This window comes from Telmatherina bonti (assembly GCF_933228915.1).
Source record: "Telmatherina bonti genome assembly, chromosome: 4".
Classification (NCBI taxonomy): domain Eukaryota; kingdom Metazoa; phylum Chordata; class Actinopteri; order Atheriniformes; family Telmatherinidae; genus Telmatherina; species Telmatherina bonti.
The window spans coordinates 12071736-12093276 of NC_136622.1; the positions used below are offsets into that span (position 1 = coordinate 12071736).

The 21541-nt window shown below is 39.3% G+C and overlaps 1 protein-coding gene across 1 annotated transcript in view; it reads right to left on the reverse strand.

The window, feature by feature from the left end:
- Nucleotides 1-20191, reverse strand: part of LOC306755520 (LHFPL tetraspan subfamily member 4 protein-like) — a gene marked incomplete at both ends in the record, with an annotated part of 31030 nt that extends 10839 nt beyond the window's left edge. Inside the window, one exon of the mRNA XM_079239931.1 lies at nucleotides 19783-20191. Coding sequence (XP_079096057.1) covers nucleotides 19783-20191 — 409 coding nt within the window. The remainder of the gene's footprint in view (nucleotides 1-19782) is intronic.
- Nucleotides 20192-21541: the final 1350 nt, after the last annotated feature.

The following is a 21541-nucleotide window of genomic DNA, read 5'->3' on the forward strand; positions in this document are numbered from 1 at the left end:
ATAAAGCAGTTTGTGTTTCATTTACTAAAAAATAAACTATATAATATTATATTATGATACATTGCACGTTTTTAAAACTGTCACATTTTTTCTCCTTTGAACTCTTTACTGACTTCAGACTTATGTTGACCTGGCTGTGGTTTGTCAGTTCATTATATTTATAGATATCTTTATGTTTCATCTGTATAAAATGAGTATTTCAGTACAATACTAATTGAAAAAAATACCTTTAGCATGTTTACAGCTTCACATTCCTGAGCTTGCGACATGTGTCTTATTTACTTTTCTTCTCCATTTTCAACTTAAGTATTGAGTTGGGCAACAGCAGGCTAAAAATAACCCCCACCTTCCCACAACCCAAGAAAAGCCCTTTGAAGCTGTTAGGAAGGGGGGCTGGGTGTTCTTCCCTCCCCACCCCCACCTTGACTCAATACGCTGCATTCTGCACTTGGAGGAAAGGAACTTCAAAGACACCAAACAGAGGGATCAAACAGAAGGCGGATGGAGAGGCAGAGAGGAAAGACGGTCAGAGCTAAAGAATAAAAACATGGAAGAAGACTCCTACTCTATTATGTAATTTTTTTCCCTCCCTTCAGTTCATCACTTCCTGTCTATTCATTTCATTTTGATGCAAAATTTACAGCCTGTTGGCAGTCAGAGCATGAAAAAATTCGAGACAACATTCGTAAAGATGGGTTGGACTTCCAACTGTAAGAAAATCATTTATTTAAAGCACATCGATTATATTTTTAGAATTGTTGCGTAACAGTTTTGCCAGATTCTTTTATATACACATCTTCACACATCTTTTTTCCATCACAGACAAAAACCCAGAAATATTATGTAAGAGCTCTAAAAATACCATCAGAGTTTCTGTGTGTGTGTGTGTGTGTGTGTGAAATGGTTTCCACACTGGTCCTTCTGAGCTGCTTGACTCAGTGTCAGCGCTTTATAAGGCTTTGATGCCGTCCTACACTGGCGTGTGGTCTTATTAAATTATACCAGATTTAACCTGCAGTAAATTCTAATTAAAAGTGAAAACTGTTACATAAGGGGACTAAAAATTAATTATTCTATAGATTAAATGTTAGTCAAACCAATGGCCTGCTGCCTACAAGCTGCATGTCAACTGGAATGCAATGCAAGATAGACGCTCTCAAAGAGGGATATAAATGAGCAACGGCAGTTTTAAAGTAGCACAGAAATATAAGAAAGGAAAGAAAAAGGCCCAGTTTGACAGAAATCTCTTAAATACGATCAGAGGTCCATAAAGTAGAAGTCCTTTTCCGGCAGCTGTTTCAACCAGTCACTAAATGAGCTGAATTTAACTAACTCAGCTCCACTGCAGGTAGGTGAACCTCTTGGTAATAAACACCTGTTCTAAATGCACAGGTAGATCCAAAAACATGGCAGGACTTCTCCTTTCTGGCACTTGGACGAAACACCTCCTCATATGATGGAATTTTATCATAACTTTTAATTAGAGAAGTTAGAGTTAGATAAATTCTTGTTTTGGAAAATTTCCCACTAAGTGTTTTAGTGCGCCCTGCTGGTGGAAATTTGTAAATACTTTTATTTGTTTTTCCTGACCACCATGAGATTTCTTTATACTTTACAGCAGAGGCGTCACGCTCCAGTCCTCGAAGATCACAGATTTCATCCTTTCTTCGTGACACACCTGATTCAAATCACATGTATCCAAACAGCTTCTTCTCGACTTCTAAACAATGACTCACTAATTTCAGTCCAGTGTGTTGAAGCAGTGACAGATTTAAAATCCACATGACTACCAAGCACTAGAGTTTGACACTCCTACAGTCTTTCCTTAATTTTTTTTAATTAATGCATAAAACCTAAAGATACTTTTGCTGGTGCTGATTCCTACCCAATGTTACAAATGCTCCTTCTTCCTTGTAAAAAAACCCCAAAACATCTGTAATGAACATTTTAGGTGTGCTCGACATGTGGACTGTGGCTTCTTTCCGAATACATGCATTTATTTGCTTTTAGGTGAGCATAGCAGAATCTATTGTAGCAGCAGCAAAAGCTCCACTGTGAGACTGAAAAGTCTTTTAGCTTTTCAGAAAGTGCCAAAAACTTGTTACTTTAAAGTGTTTCAAGACTTCCTCAGCCAGATGGAATATATGGAGGAGGTTTTGGCGGAAACCACAAATAGACTAGCTCTAATGCTCTTCTGTTCTCGTTACTTTAAAACATTTAGGGAACTACATCCAAATGAACAAACAAGGATTCCAACATTATTTTGGGATTTTTTTTTCACCAGAAGAGATAAAAACAAGTGTTTTCCCTTTTGGCACTGAATGGAGCATAAATGCTATGATAGTGACAAATATTATGGCTCCGTCAAACAATATACAAACTTATAAATAAGATTTAATTTTACAGAAGTTATTAGAGCAATTCCACAAAAGCTACTGCTTTGTTGGATTCAATACTCGATGCAGATTTTACACGTTTGTTTTCACAAAAATGTTGAACAAAATATGTTTAGATAAGATTTCCCATCACAAGAAAAATGCTCTAAATGGTTTAAATGAACTGCAGTAGTGGGCTGGTAACCTGTTATAGTTGTACCCTGCCTCTTGGCTGGTTGCTGCAGTGTGTCCACTAACGCTCATAACACTAACGGAAAACGCGACAAAGCTTCACAAATTGTTTTCTTCATTGGTTTCTGCCTTTTTTTTTTTTCTTTATTCTTCAAAAAGAAGGAAAACGACTGAAATTTCTGTTAGACGTCACATACAACAGTGCTTCCCAAATCCTGGTCTTTAGCACTTTGCATGTTTCAGAGGTAAGCCTAATTTAACATACACAAACTGAATGAAGGGTTTGCTTACAGCAGGGGTGGGCCGCAGTCCTGCAAGTGTTCAGGAGAGCAACATACCTGACGCACATCAGACCTACTTAGCAGACTAGTGCAGACGTGGACATCAAGCTCTGCAGTGGTCTGCTAATTACACATCGATTTGAGTCAGGTGTGTCGGAACACGGAAACTCCAAACACTTGCAGGTCTGCGGCCCTCCAGGACCGGAGCTGCCCACCCTTGGTTTACAGGCTAGCAGGGAGCTCGGTGAGGAAGTCTGTTAATCTGATTTAGGTGTTTCTAAGACATGCAGGGCAAGAAAACACTGAAATAGGAAATATGACATAGACCTAAGCATTTGTGTGTGTGTGTGTGTGTGTGTATGTGTGTGGGAGGGGTCACATCACCCTGACAAATGGTAGAGTGATCTTGAACATAATCATCAGTGTGACTGATGACCTGTCAGTCCTGTCATCCATAAATATGGACACAAGTCAATGTTTCTCATGTAAAGGAACCACTTAAAACGACTCACTCACACTGAGAATACAACGGTGCAGAACGACTCAATGAGTTATCATCGACAAAGAGACCAAAGCTTTGGGATGATTTCACGGCAATCCTCAAAACAACAGGTGTGATATGCGATGGATGAAGTGTAAAATGGGCTGTGGTTGGAAAAGACAAACCAAGGAAGTATACAAGCAGTATCTATAAAAGGGTCAACAATCTTTAAACTTCATCTCACCAGTGTGTGAAATAAAGCACGATCATACGGGTGATATTACCACAAAAGAAAAATCTATTCCTTGTACATTGTAAACTATTGCATTGGGTTTGAAAATATTTTTGGATATTTTCATAATAAAATCATTATATGAACACATTTTATATTTGTATATCTGTATACTATATTTTTTTATGCTCTTGTGAGTTTTTAGCTGGGACAGCATGAGCCTGTCTGGATTAACCTAAATTGATTGTTAAAATGTAACTTTCCACATTTCCACATCCAGAGGTCACTTTGAAATATTACAGATAAAAATAAGCATTGTGAAACCTTCTGTAAATTGTTTAAACCTTCCCCTCCTCGTGGTAACATGGCCATGCTGTTTAAAGCAAAGCTTCTGGACCAGAAAGGTGTGAACATCATTGCATTATGAGATCACCATGTCCTGTCCATAATGTAATAAAGATGTCTGAGGTCTGCCTTTCTTTCTGCCGCTGTGTTTGGACCTTGGCCTGATGTCCTCCATCTCTCTAATGGACAGCCTCCTTGCTGACATACAGAGCTTTTATTGGTTGAGAATAAGCATTGTGTGCCTGTGTGTATGTGTGTGTGTGTATTGGAGTGTCAGATTGTGGACTGCTGAGGGGGCACTTTACAAGATCCTGCTGCTGCCAGGGATCACTGGCCCACTTGGCATGGAGCTATTCCTCTTTCATCCTGTCTTCACACTCCTTCATGCCGACTTGTAACTATAAATTCTGTCTTTTTTTGTTTTTAAAGTGAAGCTATTTGGGGAATGTCAGTGAAACATAACATCTTGGTTTTTCCACATGTACAGAAATGATACTGAACATTTTACCAGACCTGACCAAAGTGAATTCATTGCACTCTCTCCTTTTTTCTTCATTTTTGGTTTAGCGTTGATAGGAGCTATACAAGACTGACATGATGCATTCAGTTTGAACTAGTGACTGGTTTACCTGTAATTCTAACTGGTTAAATTAGTATAAAGACAAGCACAGTCTAAAATGGTCAGATCACGTGCAGAAGATAATGCATGTGAAGGTGGTTTGAGTTCCAAAACCCAACCTTAAACATCTTGTAAAGGTGGGGATCAACTCGTTTGAGCAATGCTTTGCAGTCATGTGAAAACCAGACTCACAACTGTATCATGTGAAATTCAATTCTTCTGTTATCATTTAAAGGAAACTGTATTGAAAAGAAAGAGTTTCAGTGCTGTCTCTGTTACCAAGGACATTGGACCACCTTGTGATTAATGTGGATAAATAAATCTAAAGACAGCATGCTTGTGAAGTATTTCATTTTTGTAGTTCATATATGAAATGGTTGTAGTCTCAACAATATTGCAGCCTGATGTGTTTCTCATCAAGGTGAATGACAAAGGTTTTTGTTGTTGTTTATCTATTTAATATTTTTCTCTGTGTGGACCATTGTTCTCCCCCAGGGGCTTTAAGAGATCGGACAATCCTGTTGTAAAAGCTGAGGGAAAGAGCACAAGTTAATGAAAAGCATCCAGTGACAGAAGGAATGTGCCTACCAACCTCCACATATCCTTGTGCAGTGTCCTAGATCAGCACAACAAATGCTGACAGTCATAGGCCACTGCTTTAACCCTTGAAGACCAGATGATAACATAGATGTGGACATGTCTAGAGGGCACCTTGAGCCTTAATAACTCAAAAACACTAAAAACAGAGCAAAAAACAGTTAATTTATTTGACTCAGTTTAAAGAAAAATACATCTAAAAGGCACAAATAAAACAAATCATCCTCACAAAAGTAGCTTGACACGCCGAAGGAGCATGAAAGTCTACTAGAAGTGTGAATCATTTAACACTACAATAAAATGAGAATGTGAATGTCATGAGACAGTTCTGTTTTCCTCATATTGCTAATCAAACTTTAGATGATTTGCTTCTCTCAAACAGGTACGCGTGCATTCACATGTTAAGAGTGGGTGACAATGATGAGAAGGGTCAAAGGAATCCATTATTCAGCTGTCAGGGTATTTTTAGAAACACCCCAGTGACTTTGGAATTATTTATTAAGCGTCTGATAATTAAAACATGTACGTTTGCTTGAGAAAAGCCGACAGAAATCTCGGAGAGGGAGAGCGTGAGCGGGGATATCCCCCAGGGAAGCTCTTCTCTCTGCCTCTCTGTGTTTCTACTCGACCACTGCAGCATCTTTTTAAACAGAGCTGCTGGAAACCCATGCGTGTATAGATGTATTTAGCTACCATACATATGATGCTTCTTGTAAGCATGTACAGATGGTCTTTTTACAAGAAAATATAAAACAGAAACGCACTGGCTCCAGCTCACAGAAAGAATAGTTCTTGTTAATAATTCAGCTTTCACACTATTATGCGTGAGTTTACCTGCTGATTCATGTGCTCACGTGAAGAGGCGTGAGATAGGCAGTGTATCCAGATACAAGAACGCACTTAGTGCACATACATGCAGATTAATTCACTTTGTTTTGCTGACTGTTATTCAGCTTCTAACTCTCAAAATCCATTTTCTCTCCTGCTTCACCGAACACTTAAATGATTTTTTTTTAAAACCAGGAACTATGTTCAGTGAGGGGTGGCGTTGGTGACTCAAACTTCGCCCCTTAATTCTCTAAAACGTTAATGCTGGATGCCTTTACACGTTGATTTCTAGCTGGCACGTAAGATTCATTAGCAATGCTGAAAGTGTTTCCTACGTGTAGAGAGTTAAAAATTCATGGTTTTGAGGTCTGCCAGGGTCAGTGAAATGTAAATTCATTTTTCGTCGTATACTCATGTTGGTATGCACATCAGCTTGTGGGCTTTCCCAAAATGGGAAAATATGCAGACTGTCTGCACAGCTTGTACGCCACAAAAGTAAACCATGTTCCAGTTTCATGTACCGTGTCATCATGTACTGATTGCATTTTTTGGGAATATAATGGTGGGCTGCATGGTGGCGTCATGGTTACCACTGTGGCCTCATAGCAAGAAAGTTGCTAGTTCAATCCCCTGCTGGGGGGGGGGCTTGAACTGTTTGTGGAGTTTGCAGGTTTTCCTTCATGTTAGGTTAATTGGTTACACTAAAATGTCCCCAGCAGTTAGTGATTGTCTGTCTCTGTGTTTTGGTCCTGTGATGGACTGGCGACCTGTTCAGGGTGTCCCCTGCCTCTCTCCCATTGCTGGGGTAGGCTCCAACTTCCCTGCGACACTTAATCAGACTAAGCGGTTTGAAAAATGAATGAATGAGTACAATGTTGATGGAAAATATGATTGAACAGACAGTTATTGCCAAATAGAAGATTTTTTTTCATTAGATATCTAAAGAACAGTTGAATCTAGCAGCAATATCTGCCATTAGACACATTTGACGTTATATAGATCAGGATTTTGTAAAAATTCAATTCAATTTAACTTTATTTGTATAGCGCCACTTCACAACAATGTTGTCTCAGGGCACTTTACATATACAAATCAACATACACATCATTTCAAGCCAATTCATCCAATATAATAGAAACCAACTGATTGCACCGAGTCATGACTTCAATCCAATCCCCCATCCTGAGTACGCAAAAAAAAAACAACTTCCCTTTAACAGGAAGAAAACCTCTGGCAGAACCTACAAGTTTTTTTTAAAAAATATTGCTGTCTTACTTGAACACATACTTTCTGAACTGGTTTGGAAAGCGTGACCTCCGCTTGCACTGCACCGTCTTTTGGGAAAAACAGTTAACATCAAGTTAACAGTCACCCGACAACAGCAGCTTTCTAGACAGTTTCTAATTCATACAAAAAAATAAACACTTAAACAAAATGACACCTGAAGTTAAAAGTGAGTCAGGGGTGAATGTGACAAGTAGTGTAAAGCCCTATGAGTGGTCGGCATGACTGGAAAAGCACTATAAAAGTACAAGTCCATTTTAACATTTATCATCCATGTTGGGTGTGCACTCATGGGGTGCATTTTGGAGGCATTTTGACGCACACCTGACAAAATTGGCTTTCCATATACAAAAACCGCAAAAGATCTCAAAGGCCATCAAAAGATGTCTTTGGCAGCTAATGAGTTAATCACCGAGGGGTCTCAATTCACTTGCAAAAGAACCCTGCTGCGTTTTGCTTGCAGTGTGAAAAAAAAGTATGCAGTGAACCATAAAGAGAGGAAGTGACGGGGTTTGTGCTGAATAGCTTGCTGACACAGTCACTACTCACACTGGATATAGTCTTGTGATCATACGTTAGAAATAAACAGAAAACTAAGCTGCATAAACTTATTGTTGCTCCATTTTTTACTTGCTGTGAACAAGGCGGTTGAAGGGGAAGAAATTCTGTTTTCAGGGCTGGCCAGTCAATGACCCAGGTGTTGGTCTTTGTCCGGCTTTGTTTCCTCTTGCCAATTAGTTATTTTGGGGAATATAACACCTTGCAAGCAGGTGTTTTAACTACTTGTCATTGTCCAGGCCAGGGATCCCCAATCCAGGCCTTCTAGGACTGGTGTCCTACAGGTTTTCCATTCCACTCTGCTGCAACACACCTGATTCAAATCAATGTGTATTTAGCAGACATGTGCAGAGCTTGTTTGAGTCTGAGTCAGATGTGTTCCAACAGGAACACTTGGAAAACCTGCAAGACACTGGGCCTTGAGAACCAGGGTTGGGGATTGCTGGTCAAGGCGGTTTGGTACACTTGAGTAAAATGCTGTGTGTGAGCAAACCAAACAAAATGAAGGCGTAACATATTGTCGAATACCCCAACGAATCTAAATGAATCGCCCAAACTATACTGGAAATAACCTTCAGGTAAAATTAATGAAAATAGCTTATTTTTAAAAAATGACATGTTTTTCTTCCTCTTTTCCCTGACATAATCATATATACACACAAAAATGTTACCAAAAAGAAGAAATTCAGCCTATTTGATAAATGATCTCCTAGGTTCCCTAGCCTTTAGTGCTCTTGAGTGTTAAGTGTTAAATCAGTCAAATGTAAAAATGATGTCTTTTACGTTACAACTCTTTCCATTCCGCATGGTAACCACCCTCTAAAAACATTTTTCCTGAATTTGCAAATGATTTAAACCTTTCCTTTAGAAGCCCAACAGTATCCCACTGAAAATAAACTTTTTTTTTTTATCCTCCCCATACACACTTGTCCAATAACTCATCCCATCTTATGGATAATTTCTAATTCACACTCAATTCCTCCTGCTCACACATTTCCATATTCTTTTTCTTTAATACTCTCACAGACACATTTAGACCTGACAGGTCGTCGCTCCCAAGACAGCTCCTCTCCTGTGCCGTGGCCCATGTCCTGCTTAGTTCTGTTTAATATTGCATCAGACAGGGCCAGACATGAATGCATGAGCTGATGGAGGAGAGGAAGGAGAAAAGGGAGACTTAGAGCTGCAATGGTTAGCACAGCACTGAGTTTTCAAAGAAACTGGATCAGGACAGGAGAAAAGTGGGAGAAGAGGGGGAGAGAAGATGATTCAGAGGTCTGAAGGGGGTAAAAAAAAAAAAATCGAAGCCTTTTCTTGGATTTTCTCAAGTTTTTGATTAAATTCATATATTTTCAACTGAAGTGAGTAAAAACTGAACCTCTAGCAGTTTCCCCAAGAGCATTTCCCGCTGAATTAATCAAAACCCAAGCAAAGGTGGAAGTAGGAAAGCTCCGCACAGACTGAAGGGGCTTTTGGGAAATCTAGCCCTCTTCTTACTCCTTTGGTGTGTTGGGAAAAGAAAAAAAAAACTGCTTAGTCTTTATTCCAGAGTAAAATGACCCGCATTATTCACTCTCCTATTGGTGTGTGACTTAACTGGGGGAAGATGGGGAAAGGAGCCACCCATTAGAAGTCAGCTGTTGATTGTATTTTTTTTTTTCTTTAATGGGTCTAACTGCACCCATTTTTAGCTGCTTAGTGTTTTTGATTTGTACTTCACCCTTCTGACCTTCTTGTCCTAGATTTACTGGCTAAACTTCCAGCTGTCCACCTACTTACAGCAAATTGTTGATCATTTCAGTGGCAGCCATTGTTACTACTTTTCTCTGCTCTCAGTTTTGGTTTGCTCTTATCTAATTTTGGTTTGTTTCATCAATCCACCTATCCATCCATCCATCCCACCCTGTGCATGCTACGGCGTTTCCTGTTTAGCACTAAACGTTGTTAGCGGGAAAAATCACAAGGAATAAAATAATGTATAGGCTTTTTATAGCCAAATGATAATGGGCACAGATAAACTGGAGCACCAAAATGCCATAATGAAAATAATTTGCCACAACTATTTTCACTGAAACAGACATTAAGAACAATCACTTTAAAAACTTGTTGAAATATTCAAAACAATCTTGTTTGACAGAGTATTATATCAAGGTACAAAAGAGCTTTGACTGTAAGGATATTTGTACTCTACCGGCATCAAACGCTACTGTTTCATCAGGAAATCTTGACATCACATATTAAAGGAAGCTTTTATCATCTATTTTAACACACATTTCTTCATCCTCTGTGCAGGACCAACATTGCAAAGCATATTTAAAACCAAAGGGCAAAGTGGTCATCTCAAATATTTTTGTGTGTGTCTTTACCGTAGACTTCTGAAGAGCTGAACTGAAACTCATTGGGCAGTTCCCACTGTTGACATCTTGGCAGGGTCACACATACTGTGATTTCCAGACAATACAAAAATCGGCAAAGCGGTAGAACAGAGCTAACCAGCAAACGGAAGTAGGTGGGCCAAAGCTAAATCACGCTGTTAGCCGGCTAAAAACCACAATTGTGTTGGACTCTGTCTTCTTGCAATGGGTACCTGTCAATCAAAAGTCCACATTCCTTTTTAATGCCAAATTTCAAGATTAAAATGGTTATAAATGGATGAATTATAAAAAAAAAAATTCATCACGCCCCACAGCTGTCATGAACGTAAACCTGATCTAGTAAATCAAAAATTGTTTTTTGTACCAGGCTGTAAACATGTTTATTTCTGCTTTGAAAATGGTCTTTTAAACATGGGAGTCTATGGAGCTCTGGTTTGGAGCCCCTAGTGGATGAGGGGGGGGAACTGCAATTTTTGGGACTTTCGAAAAGGCTTTACTTTTGACTGCCAAAGGCTGCTGCTTGGTCTTTACCAAATCAAGGACTTGTTATATTATGATCCTGTTAGAGAATCGGTTTGCCTAAACCTAACAAAGTGCTGTTGATACCAAAACCTAAACAGGAGGTTTGTTACTTAAGTGTCCCTCAACCCTGGTCCTGGCATGTTTTAAGGTGCATTCACAATCCATAGCCCATTTTATTCAAACCAAAGTACATTTAATAGGGAAGTTAGGTCAAATTTTGCAACTAAACTCTGATGCACATGACAGAAGCAAACTCTGCTTTGCTTTACCTCAAACATAGATCCTGGATCACTTTAGTTGAACCAAATGCAGGAAGTGGTAAAGAAAAAAAGACTTGCCCTGCATTAACCAACTGGTGAGAAAGGCCTTTAGTTAGATGTTTTAATTGTCTTCTCCGTAACTAATTCTTGGCACAGTGCTCCCCTGGGTGAGAAGTAGAATATTCTCAGGTTTGGTTTGTTTGACTGAATGCAGTGTGAAAACAAATTCAGGCCAAGTAAATGTTGTAACCCCCAATTGTGCCAAGTCTACTGGACAACCTGATGTAAAGATGATCTTAGATGCTTCCCTGCTCCATCACACTGGGTTAAAATGGATGAGTACAGCTTGTCTGCAATTTCTTGGCAAGCTGTTAATTTCAGTCCAGTATGTTGTTCATCTAAAATATAAAAGCATCAATAACAAACTGAACTCAAAACAAAGAGAAAACTACAAAAGTGGGGTGAAAATTACTTTGTTGTTACTGTCGTTTGGTACTCGCTGATGCTTTCAGCATCTCAATTTGTGTCAGGATACCAATATGAAGGGAGATCTTTTTTTTTTTTTTTTCATTTTATGTTTTTTAGATATGTCTAAGGGACATCTTGTGACACCAAGGTGTTTAAAGTTTGTCATATATTATTACTGCCAAATGACACATCAATGGGTCATGAGTAAGCCAACAGAGGGGAGGTGAGGGACGTAGTCTGGAGGGTGCAGCAGCTATTTGGTTCATCCCAGCCATCTCCAATTAAAAGTGTTTTAAGTACCAGGTAAGAAATGAGGCAGGTGTTGGCAGTAATCCTGAAATGTCACTGCAGCTCTGCACAAAATGAACTTAAGAGACCATTGTTGCTCCTGCAGCTTCAGTTTTCCCAGTAGGTGTGCTTGCCACAAACTCTTTGGCTGCTGACACAGCCGGTGTGTTGCCAGGTCTGCGGTGATGCTGCAAGTCAGCTTAATTCTTGACAAAAGTTATACAGTTTTTCTCGTTCTTATTGCGCTCATTCTATGTCGGGGCAGAGCTACATAGTTGCTATCTGAAGCTATTGCTTAATAATAGATCTATGTATTTATTCAAAGTGAGGGTTTTAGTTGTTTTCTATACACTATCCTATTTTGACAAGAACTTGTATTACTAAACCTGTTCTTATTATTGTGAGCAAACAGATAGACAAACAGATATCGGCTGTCTAATGGCTTTTAAGCAACAATTTTAAAAATGATGGTCATTTTCATGCAAATTTCTGAATTTGCGTTGGAGATTTTAAATATTAAGAATATTTTAGTGTGGCTAATAGAAAACAGTGTTTCACTGGTTTATGTCAAAAAAAAAAAAAAAAGAATGATTGTCTTCAGAATGGTCTACAGAGATAAAAAAAAACAAAACAAAACAAAAAAACAAACTACAGGCTGAATTGTTCATTTGGATGTGACACACTATTTCGCAATCTAATGAGTTATTTTAAAACATATCAGACCCTCATCCATGTGTGGATTTTATTTGTATTCTATGTTACTTTTAAGAGTTGCTGAGGTCTTGTCGCTGTAAAGCCGAGGGAAGAAAGCTGTACACTGGCACAGGACGTTACAGTGATAGTTTGTGCAGTAAATTATAACAAATTTCTTAAATAAACAACTTTAAAGATGAGACATAATTGTTTGTATTCAGCCATCTTTATTCTTAACCATTTACTCCACATCAGGGTCTCGGGAAGTTGGAGCGTATCCCAGCAATCACTGGGCGAGAGGTAGGTAGGCACACCCTGGACAGGTTGCCAGTTGATTGTTTTTAAAACAAAGTAAATTTTGCACAGACACTTTTGTAAACAAGGCAGAAACAATTACATTAATCATTTTTGTTTTATTGAGAGTCTCAGAATCACTAAGAAATGATCAGAAAGACATAAACATATCTGTTAGCATGTCTTGTGATGGTGAGTTAAACCCAGCGAAAACTCGGTAATCAGCTACTTTATACTGAAATCCTGCACAAGACTAAAAGGTCCATCTTTGCTCCTGCACCGTCAATATCTAACAACATCAGGGGATACAAAAACACTGTCCTGGCTCACACTTGCTGGTCAACATTTCCACATCAAAACTGCTGTGTATTTCAGTCTATTGGTATACACTACTGAACGTTTGGACTCACTTTCCCATAGGATTTAAAGGAGAAGTGTGTCCAAACTTTTGACTGGTAGTGTATATAATGACACCATGAGCTATGAGTAACATCTTAAAGTAATTATCAAGTGCTTTAACCTCATTCGTATTTGGTCATTGAGGCCAACTCTGGCCTGTTTTCAGCTGATAGATGCCAAGACATGCTGTGTCAGTTTGCACTGCCAAGAGTGCTGCATCCCAGTGTTTTGGCCAAGACTCCAGCTTTCCTCATCTTTTATTTAACTGTTTCTCAACCAGCAAGTTGAGCTAAACTCTCTAATGTGCCGTAGCATTCATCTAGAATCAGATGCAAAACCACACAGAGAAACCTTCTGTCTTTTCTGGATTGATAAACTTTTATACAGCTGAAGTTTACATAAAGTTTTATTGGCAAGTATTTACCTTTCCATGGTATTTAGCTCGTTTTGTCTGTATGCCATACACCAGTCAACCATCCAAATCAGGGCCCAAACTGCTACTTAAATAGCAGCCTTCTTCCATTCGGCCGCTGATGGTTTAGATTCGGCCTTTCCTCTATTTGCTGTGGTGCTCTGTCACTGTTCTATGCCAAAAGACCTACTGCTGCACCCAGCAGCACAGAGTGGATGATTAAATGATCATTTCCAAGGTGGCGAACAGCATTAGGCTGTCTGCCAAGCCTGTTAGACTACTTACCTTCACAAAACATCCACAGGAAGGACATCACAACCTTGTAAAGTTTCACTAACTCTGACATGTACTCACAAATTACCAGCAACAAAGCTGTATTTAGTTTTATATAATTATTCAGATTTAATTGCAAGCAGCACCACCGTAGAGCTTGGGAAGCCACAAACATGTAAAAGAGCTGGAATTTCTTTTTTACATTACAGAAAATGTGACCAAGATAAAAAATGCCTTCTGATAGTCTTCATTTTGTGGAATAAACTCATCCACAGTGGAAAAGCCTTCTAAATACATGCAACAATACATACATACACAGTGATGAATGCTGGGAGTTCATGTGTTGCAGTAGACTCAGTCATCACATGCATAGTTCCTTTTAATAGCTCTGCAACGTATGTTTCATCTTCAAAGTACACATTTTTATCATTTTGTCATATTTTAGCAGCATGGTAGTGTAATGGTTAGCAGGGTGTCTTTTAGAATCGCCTGAAGGTCAGCGGTTCAAGCACCCCCAACAATGCAGCACAAGCCAGTTTTCTCTGTTTAGCTGGTCCTGAACGCAGATAAATGCCAGGATTGTGTCTGTAACAGCATAAAACATGCGCCAATGTAAACATGTGGACCAAGAGGCAACCTCCGGCGGCTAAAAGTGAAGCCTATGCGGAAGTGCATAAAACTGCAGTTCCCCCTTCATCCACTTGGGGCTCCAAAACAGAACGAATCCCCATAGACTCCCATGTTAAAAAGGCCAACTTCACAGCAGAAATAAACATGTTTACAGCCTGGTTCAAACATCCATTTTCAGTTAATAGGTCAGGTTTACCTTCATGACAACTGTGGGGGGAGTGAATTTTTTTCTAACTCACCCATTTAAAAGTAATTTAATCTCGAAGTTCGGCATATTTAGGGGCGTGTCCTTTTGATTGGCAGGTACCAATCTCTGGCTTCAAGTAAGAAGAACATAGAACAACCGCAGTTTTTAGCTAGTTCACAACGTGACTTAGCTTTAGCCTGCTTACCTCCGTTAGCTGGTTAGCTCCAGTTATCTCCAGTTATCTCCAGTTATCTCCGGGTTAACTCGGTTAGCTTTTAGCTACAGAAAGCTTGGAGCTCGCACGATGTCAATCATCCGCCATGATGCTCGCGGCTCCCTTCTCAGCTCCACCTCTTTGCCCATATTTGCGAGACGACGCGCATGACGCTGCCAAGATGGCGACGATAGGAACCGCCCACCGAACTTCAATTCAGCTCTTCAGAAACCTGTGGGTGATGTCACAGAGACTCCGTCCATCTCTTTATATACAGTCTATGGTTTGGACGCAGCTTCCAGACCGGATCAGTAGGTGGGAGCAGGGGATTTGCTGTGGGGACCATTTGAGAAAGGGACAAATTCTTTACTGAACATAAAATAATAATCATAAAAATACTGAAAGATTTGATACCAACTCCATACCTTCTATCTTCCTACCTTGTAATATACCTTTCTGAAATAAGAAACTCATTTACTGTCCACTGGTTAGATGTTTTACATAAAACTTAAGAGACGAAAGTTCAAGATAAATCCAGCATTTCCGAAAATAGCAAGCTTGTAACCAAAGACTCAGCCTCCCTTTGTTGCATTTCAAAGGTTGGTTGTTTTATTAAAGAATAGTTCATTTCTTGTTTACACACAGATTTCTCCAGTGGTCTTTTGGAGGGGTCAGTTTCACAGGTTTGTGGCTGACAGAGACAATCTCTTTAACTGCATTTAGTGACTAAATCAAGTTAAAATGAATCTAAACTTTTTTAAATTCTGAAAGCTGATGTGTATGAATACAAATAAATATTTTTTTGGCACTTACCAGGTTTTAAAGTTTGGTAAATAAACCTTTAGACATACAACAACAAATTACTAAACTAAACACACCCTTAATGTTTTGAATCTACTTTCGGTAACAATAGCTTGAAGTAATCATTTTCTGCTTGCTGTGATCAGTCCTTCACATCATAGCAGACTGACTTTGGTCTCTTCTATCCAAAGGAAACTGTTTCAGATGTCTTGTGCTCTGTTCAGATGCAGCTTTGCTGCCGCATTTGTTTTAGAGACCATACTTGTTCAGTCTTTGTCTGTTTCCTGTCAGGAGCTTCAACATTTTATATACAAACTGAAGCTTATAGAGTCAAAAAATGGCCTGTTCTTTTTTTTAATTTTTTTTTATTAGTTTCTCTGAACCTTGAAAAAGCCCTGTTTCCCCATGTAGCTGCAACTATGAGCCCCTCTCTAAAGCATTTTTGAACATTCACAAATAACCCAGACAAACCAGCATCATCTGGTGTGTTTTTTAACACATCCTCATACCATGGTCAGTGAGGATTTTAATGCCAACAGGCGTGCATTATTTTCATTTATATACACATGTAGTTCGGCATGTCAAATCACTGTTATATCACTCTGTCACCATAGCACCGCAATAGTCAAATGGTTCAAATCCGCTGGCTTTTGAGAGGTGAATGACAACAGTTGTTTAGCATGAAAAGTATGACCAGGGAGACGACCTTAGATTACCTCAGATGACTGGTCCCCATAGAGACCTTCCAAGGCTTTAAAGATCTTATTTAGTACATAGCGCCCATCTGTCGCTAACAACAAAATCTGCTCGACGCAATGTGGACCTGCTGGGCCATGTTCAAACCGTGGGCCTGCAGAAAAACTTCTAAATTAGTTTCAGTCAGAGAAACCAACTTAGGCAGCCATGACGCCCTTCAACAATGTTGTTCAGATCAATTTGTGAAAAAAAAAGGTTTTATATTACTGTTTAAAACTTATGGTTGTTTTTGTATATATGCCAAAAATACCATGAAAGAAAATGACTGGTTACAGACTGGTTATTGTGAAGTGCTCAGTATCTTTTGTTTCCATCTCCTTCTCACCATTCGCTCAGACCTACTGCCACCCGCTTTGCCTCATACCTGTTTTTGTTTCAGCATTGACAGTAACGGTATTAATATGTGGATGACATTGTGGATATTGTTGTTTCTCTTTCGGCTTTTCTCCCTGAAGGGGTCGCCACAGCGAATCATTGGCTTCCATGCACCGAGCCAGTATGGAAGTCCTGTTCACATGTTGTACTTTGCCACATGTTATACACCCGATGCACTTCCTGACGCAAACCTCTGCTTTTATCTGGACGTGGAACCGGTTCACAGAGGTTGCAACATAGGGGGAGCAAGACTCAAACTGCATGATATTATGGATAATTTTCTTTTCAAATGTGAAAATAGCTTTGTTTAAAGCCTACTGCACCCCACTTTATTCTGCCCCCCTGTGGTGCCGTAACACAAAGTCCAAATTCAGGAAGTTGCAAGTTGCATACAACGATGCTCTCTGGCTCCTGCTGAAGGTCCCTCGTTGGACAAGTGCTAGCCTGCTGTTTGTGGAGAACAATGTGACTAAATTAAATGCTGTCATAAGAAATTTTGTATACAAGTTTTTAATGAGACTCATGGATTCACAAAATGAGATTATTTGTGCTCTTGTAAGACTTGAGCAGAGCAGTGTAAGGTTCACCCCTGTGCTCTGGAGGCACTGGAGGGAGTGCTTATATGGACTATAACTGCTTACTTACTGTTTTGTCTTTTTTTAATGTATTTTTATAGACTTTTTAAGTCTGAAATAAAGATTGATTGAAATCAATGGAGAAAACTTGAAACTATCAGAATAAGTTGCACACTTCAACATGGATGCTGATGTGATGCAGGATTTGTTTTCACCAGCAAGCTGGTCATGGTCACATGACCGCCGGATTGCGATGCAGGTTTGAGCATACTAAGAAATAATACAACAAAAGTAAATCTGTTTTAATGAATAACACTTTCTAATCAGCTGCACAGCAAAATAACAGTGTTCATAGGAATGAGTTTCTACATGGTAAAATTAAAAGTGCTGCAACTGAACTTCTTTTAGCACTCCATGACACAGAAGAACTATCAGGAAGTCATAAATAAAAAATCCCTTAAAACAGTATATATATAATATATATATATATATATATATATATATATATATATATATATATATATATATATATATATTATATATATATATATATATATATATAATATATATATTAGTATATTATAGTATATATAGTATATATATATATATATATATATATATATATATATATATATATATATATACATAGTATATATAGTATATATATATATATATATATACATAGTATATATAGTATATATATATATATATATATATATATATATATATATATATATATATATATATATATATATATATATATAGTATATATAGTATATATATATATATATATATATATATATATATATATATATATATATATATATATACTATATATAGTGTATATAGTATATATATAGTATATATAGTATATATAGTTTCAGTAAAGGATCCGAACACTTCTTTCATTGTTGTGTCTTCCCTTTAATTTCTTTGATTAATGGTTTGTAGGAAGCCAAAGTTTCAGTTCCTGTTAAGTCATGAACATTTGGACAAAGAGAGCAGAATCTGTATGTCTCCTGCTCGGATTCGTGCTGATTGTAGCACAGCAAACCCTTTCAACACACTCGGCAGAACAGAGGACAGAGTGGGCAGATGAAGATTAGGAAAAGAACAATACTGAAGGAAAAAAAAAGTGCTGATCTCCCTCCCTCCCTCTCATTCAGTATGCTGACTGCTTCTGTACAGAAAACTGACTCCCACGCTATTCTGCCTGGCCTATTTATCACACTGATCAGCTTATGAGGAAGTCAGATATACACAGGAGGCTTGCTTAGAGATGTGTGTATGAGACAGATCAGGATTTTTTTTTTTTTACCACCTTCTGAAATTTACTGCATGATGATCTCAGTGCTGAGAGGTTAAATCTGGGCAAAATCTAATCACAGAGCAATCTTTTTGGTACCCAGTCTTGTATTTTCTTGCAGTGCGTGCCTGAAAATGATGATGATTTTCTCCTGTCAGGACAGTAAACACTTAGTTCAGACTAAAAGTCAAACTGGATGACATTTTAGGAATTCACCTTGAAACTATCATCTGCATCCTTTCCTCATTCAGGTGAATTATATAGAAAAATAAAGCAAAATGAATCAGTTTCTCTGTGAATTCTTGGTAATCATGGCAGTATCCCATACTGTCAGCAAAGCCTTGAATGCAGACTTCACCCCCCCCCCCCCCCCCCCCTTTTTATTTCTACCAACATCCCATGAAGGCAACACTACTCAGTATGTCACGCATGTGTTCAGGCAGCCACCGTTTGTCCTCACTCATCTCAGCAAACTGTAATCTATACCCGCAGGAGCAGAGGACAAAAAGAATCACCTCCCTGAAAACAGTAATCCAATCGACCTGGAATCAGCCTCAAAATAGCCGCCGCAATCGCAGGAATTCATGTCTCCAGTGAACCGTACACATCACACCTCCCTGCATGGCAGCCTATACAATGTAATGTAAAGTAATGATCCTGCTCATGCTTGGAGATGCAGTGGTGTAACCCCCCCCCCCCCCCCCCCCCCCCCCCCTTCAGACTACTAATGGTAACAGTGGGAGCTACAGCTCCGTTTTTTGCTGTCAGTGTGTTTCTGTAATTAGTAAAAATGTATTTATAATCCTTAAGACATGTTGTTGTAAAGAAGGAAAATCAGTGTGATGCTCCTTTAGAAGCTCTAATGAAATATGGTCTCTGTATGATCCAGGTTTGGTTTATTCATTTTAACCCGCTTAAAGACAATAATAATAAAAAAGAAAAAGCAGCACACAGACTTTCCACACATGTTTACAAGGTCGGTATAGGCCTGCTTTGCATAAGCTTTGACAAAACGTGTGTTTGTGTTTGTCAGACACGTCAAAGCTGTCAACAGAGTTTGTGTTTCTTTTTTTCCTTATTTGCACAACATGTGAAATCCAAAACCCCAAGCCATGCAGGACAAAAGACGGTGACAAAAGCAAAAGAGGTGGAAGAGACCTACCGCACAGCAGCTGCATCCAGGCACAAGTCTTGTAAACGGTGGAGGTGTTGCAGAAGAAGAAGAGCGCCATGCAGGCGATGCAGCTGAGGATCAGCACCATGGACAGCAGCACGAACACCGAGGCCGCCTTGAAGGCTCCGGACAGGATGGAGCTGAAGTCAGAGAAGCTGCCCTCGCAGGTGAGCTCCCGGCTGGACGACGGCTCGGTGCCCAAGCAGTAGTGGAAGAGGCCGAAGTAACCGGCCTGCTGCGTTTTGACGCTGTCGCCGATCCAGTAGGGCTGAATGAACACCACCACGTTGACGATGGCGAAGCAGATGGTGAAGATGGCCCACAGCACCCCGATGGCTCGGGAGTTGCGCATATAATTGTCATGGTAGATCTTGGAGGCTTCTTGGGAAGGCAACATGTTTGGTGTTTTGTTTTTTGTTTTTTTCCTGTCTTTTTTTTCTTCTTGGAGCTATATATTTTACACTACTATCCTGCCCTTCTTTTACTCTTACAAAAATAATAATAATAATAGAAAAACACAACTATAGAAATATTTCTCAGAAATGGTTATCCAGCTTGACAACCACAGAGATATATATTTATATATGTATATATGCGTATAATATGACGTTCCTTGAACCGCTCTGCGCGAATATTTCCCCCACTTTGGCTGTTTCTTTTGCGGCTATTAAATTGCCCCCCCCACCCCTACTAAAAATAAAACAAACAAACGAACAAAATACCAAATAACGAAGAATGCTAAAAATGACACGATAAAAATGCAACCTGAAAATATGTATATGGCCTCAAAAGACTAAACATTATAAAAATGAACGAGGAGAAATGCTACATTAAAGCAATATAAAATCATAGCCTACTTATACCTCCAATGAATAATTTACCAACACCAGTGATTCAACATTGCTGTCTAAGGCTGGTTTCCTTGGGGCTACACCATAAATGATTCATAAAAATCCATCAAAATGGGATTTTTGTGTGTGTGTCTTTATTTTACAGTCATCAGGTGGAGGGGGCTAAAGCTGTTTTTCATCCTCATCCATCAGTGCAGCGTTTTCTTCGGGGTGTCCTTTCTTACCACCGTGAGATGAAATGCGTCTTGTTGCCAGTTGCGCCAGCGGTAAACCCCGTTTTTTACCTTCCGAGGCATCCGTGGGGTGCTCCCCTTCCTCTGCTCGCCTTTAATGTCCACGCAGCATGTGTGGGGGGAAAAAAATCAAACACAGTGGAACGAAAAAGAAAAGAAAAAAGAAAAAAAGGGAAAGCGGCGAATCAACACGAGCCCACTGTCAAATTTCAACAGTCCTTTCTCGTAAATCCGACATCTTCCACCGCCTCGACTCCATTATCATCATGGTTTTTTTGTCGTAGCCTTTATCCAGTATGTCTCATCTCCCCCCTCTGTCTCTCTCTCTCTCCCTCGCTCTCTCACTTTCTCTCCACCTCCCTTTCTCTCTGTCCTCCTCCCTTTTCTCGGTGCGCGCCCCCCGGAAGATGCTGATGTTGTACTGATGACAGCGGATGGGGCGCGTTCATGTGCACGCGGGCGCAGCGGGGAGAAATTTGCATCAGTGCGCGTCACCGCCTTTGTTCACCTTGGAATTTAAAATGTGGAAACACGTATTCCCTGATGTTTGGTGAAAATGGAGCTTTTTTTGACACGCAGACTTCCACTGCGTTGAGTTCAAGTGTGGAAATAAAATGACTCACTAAACAGCCCAAAAAGTAAGGATTTGTTTTGTTGTTGGTG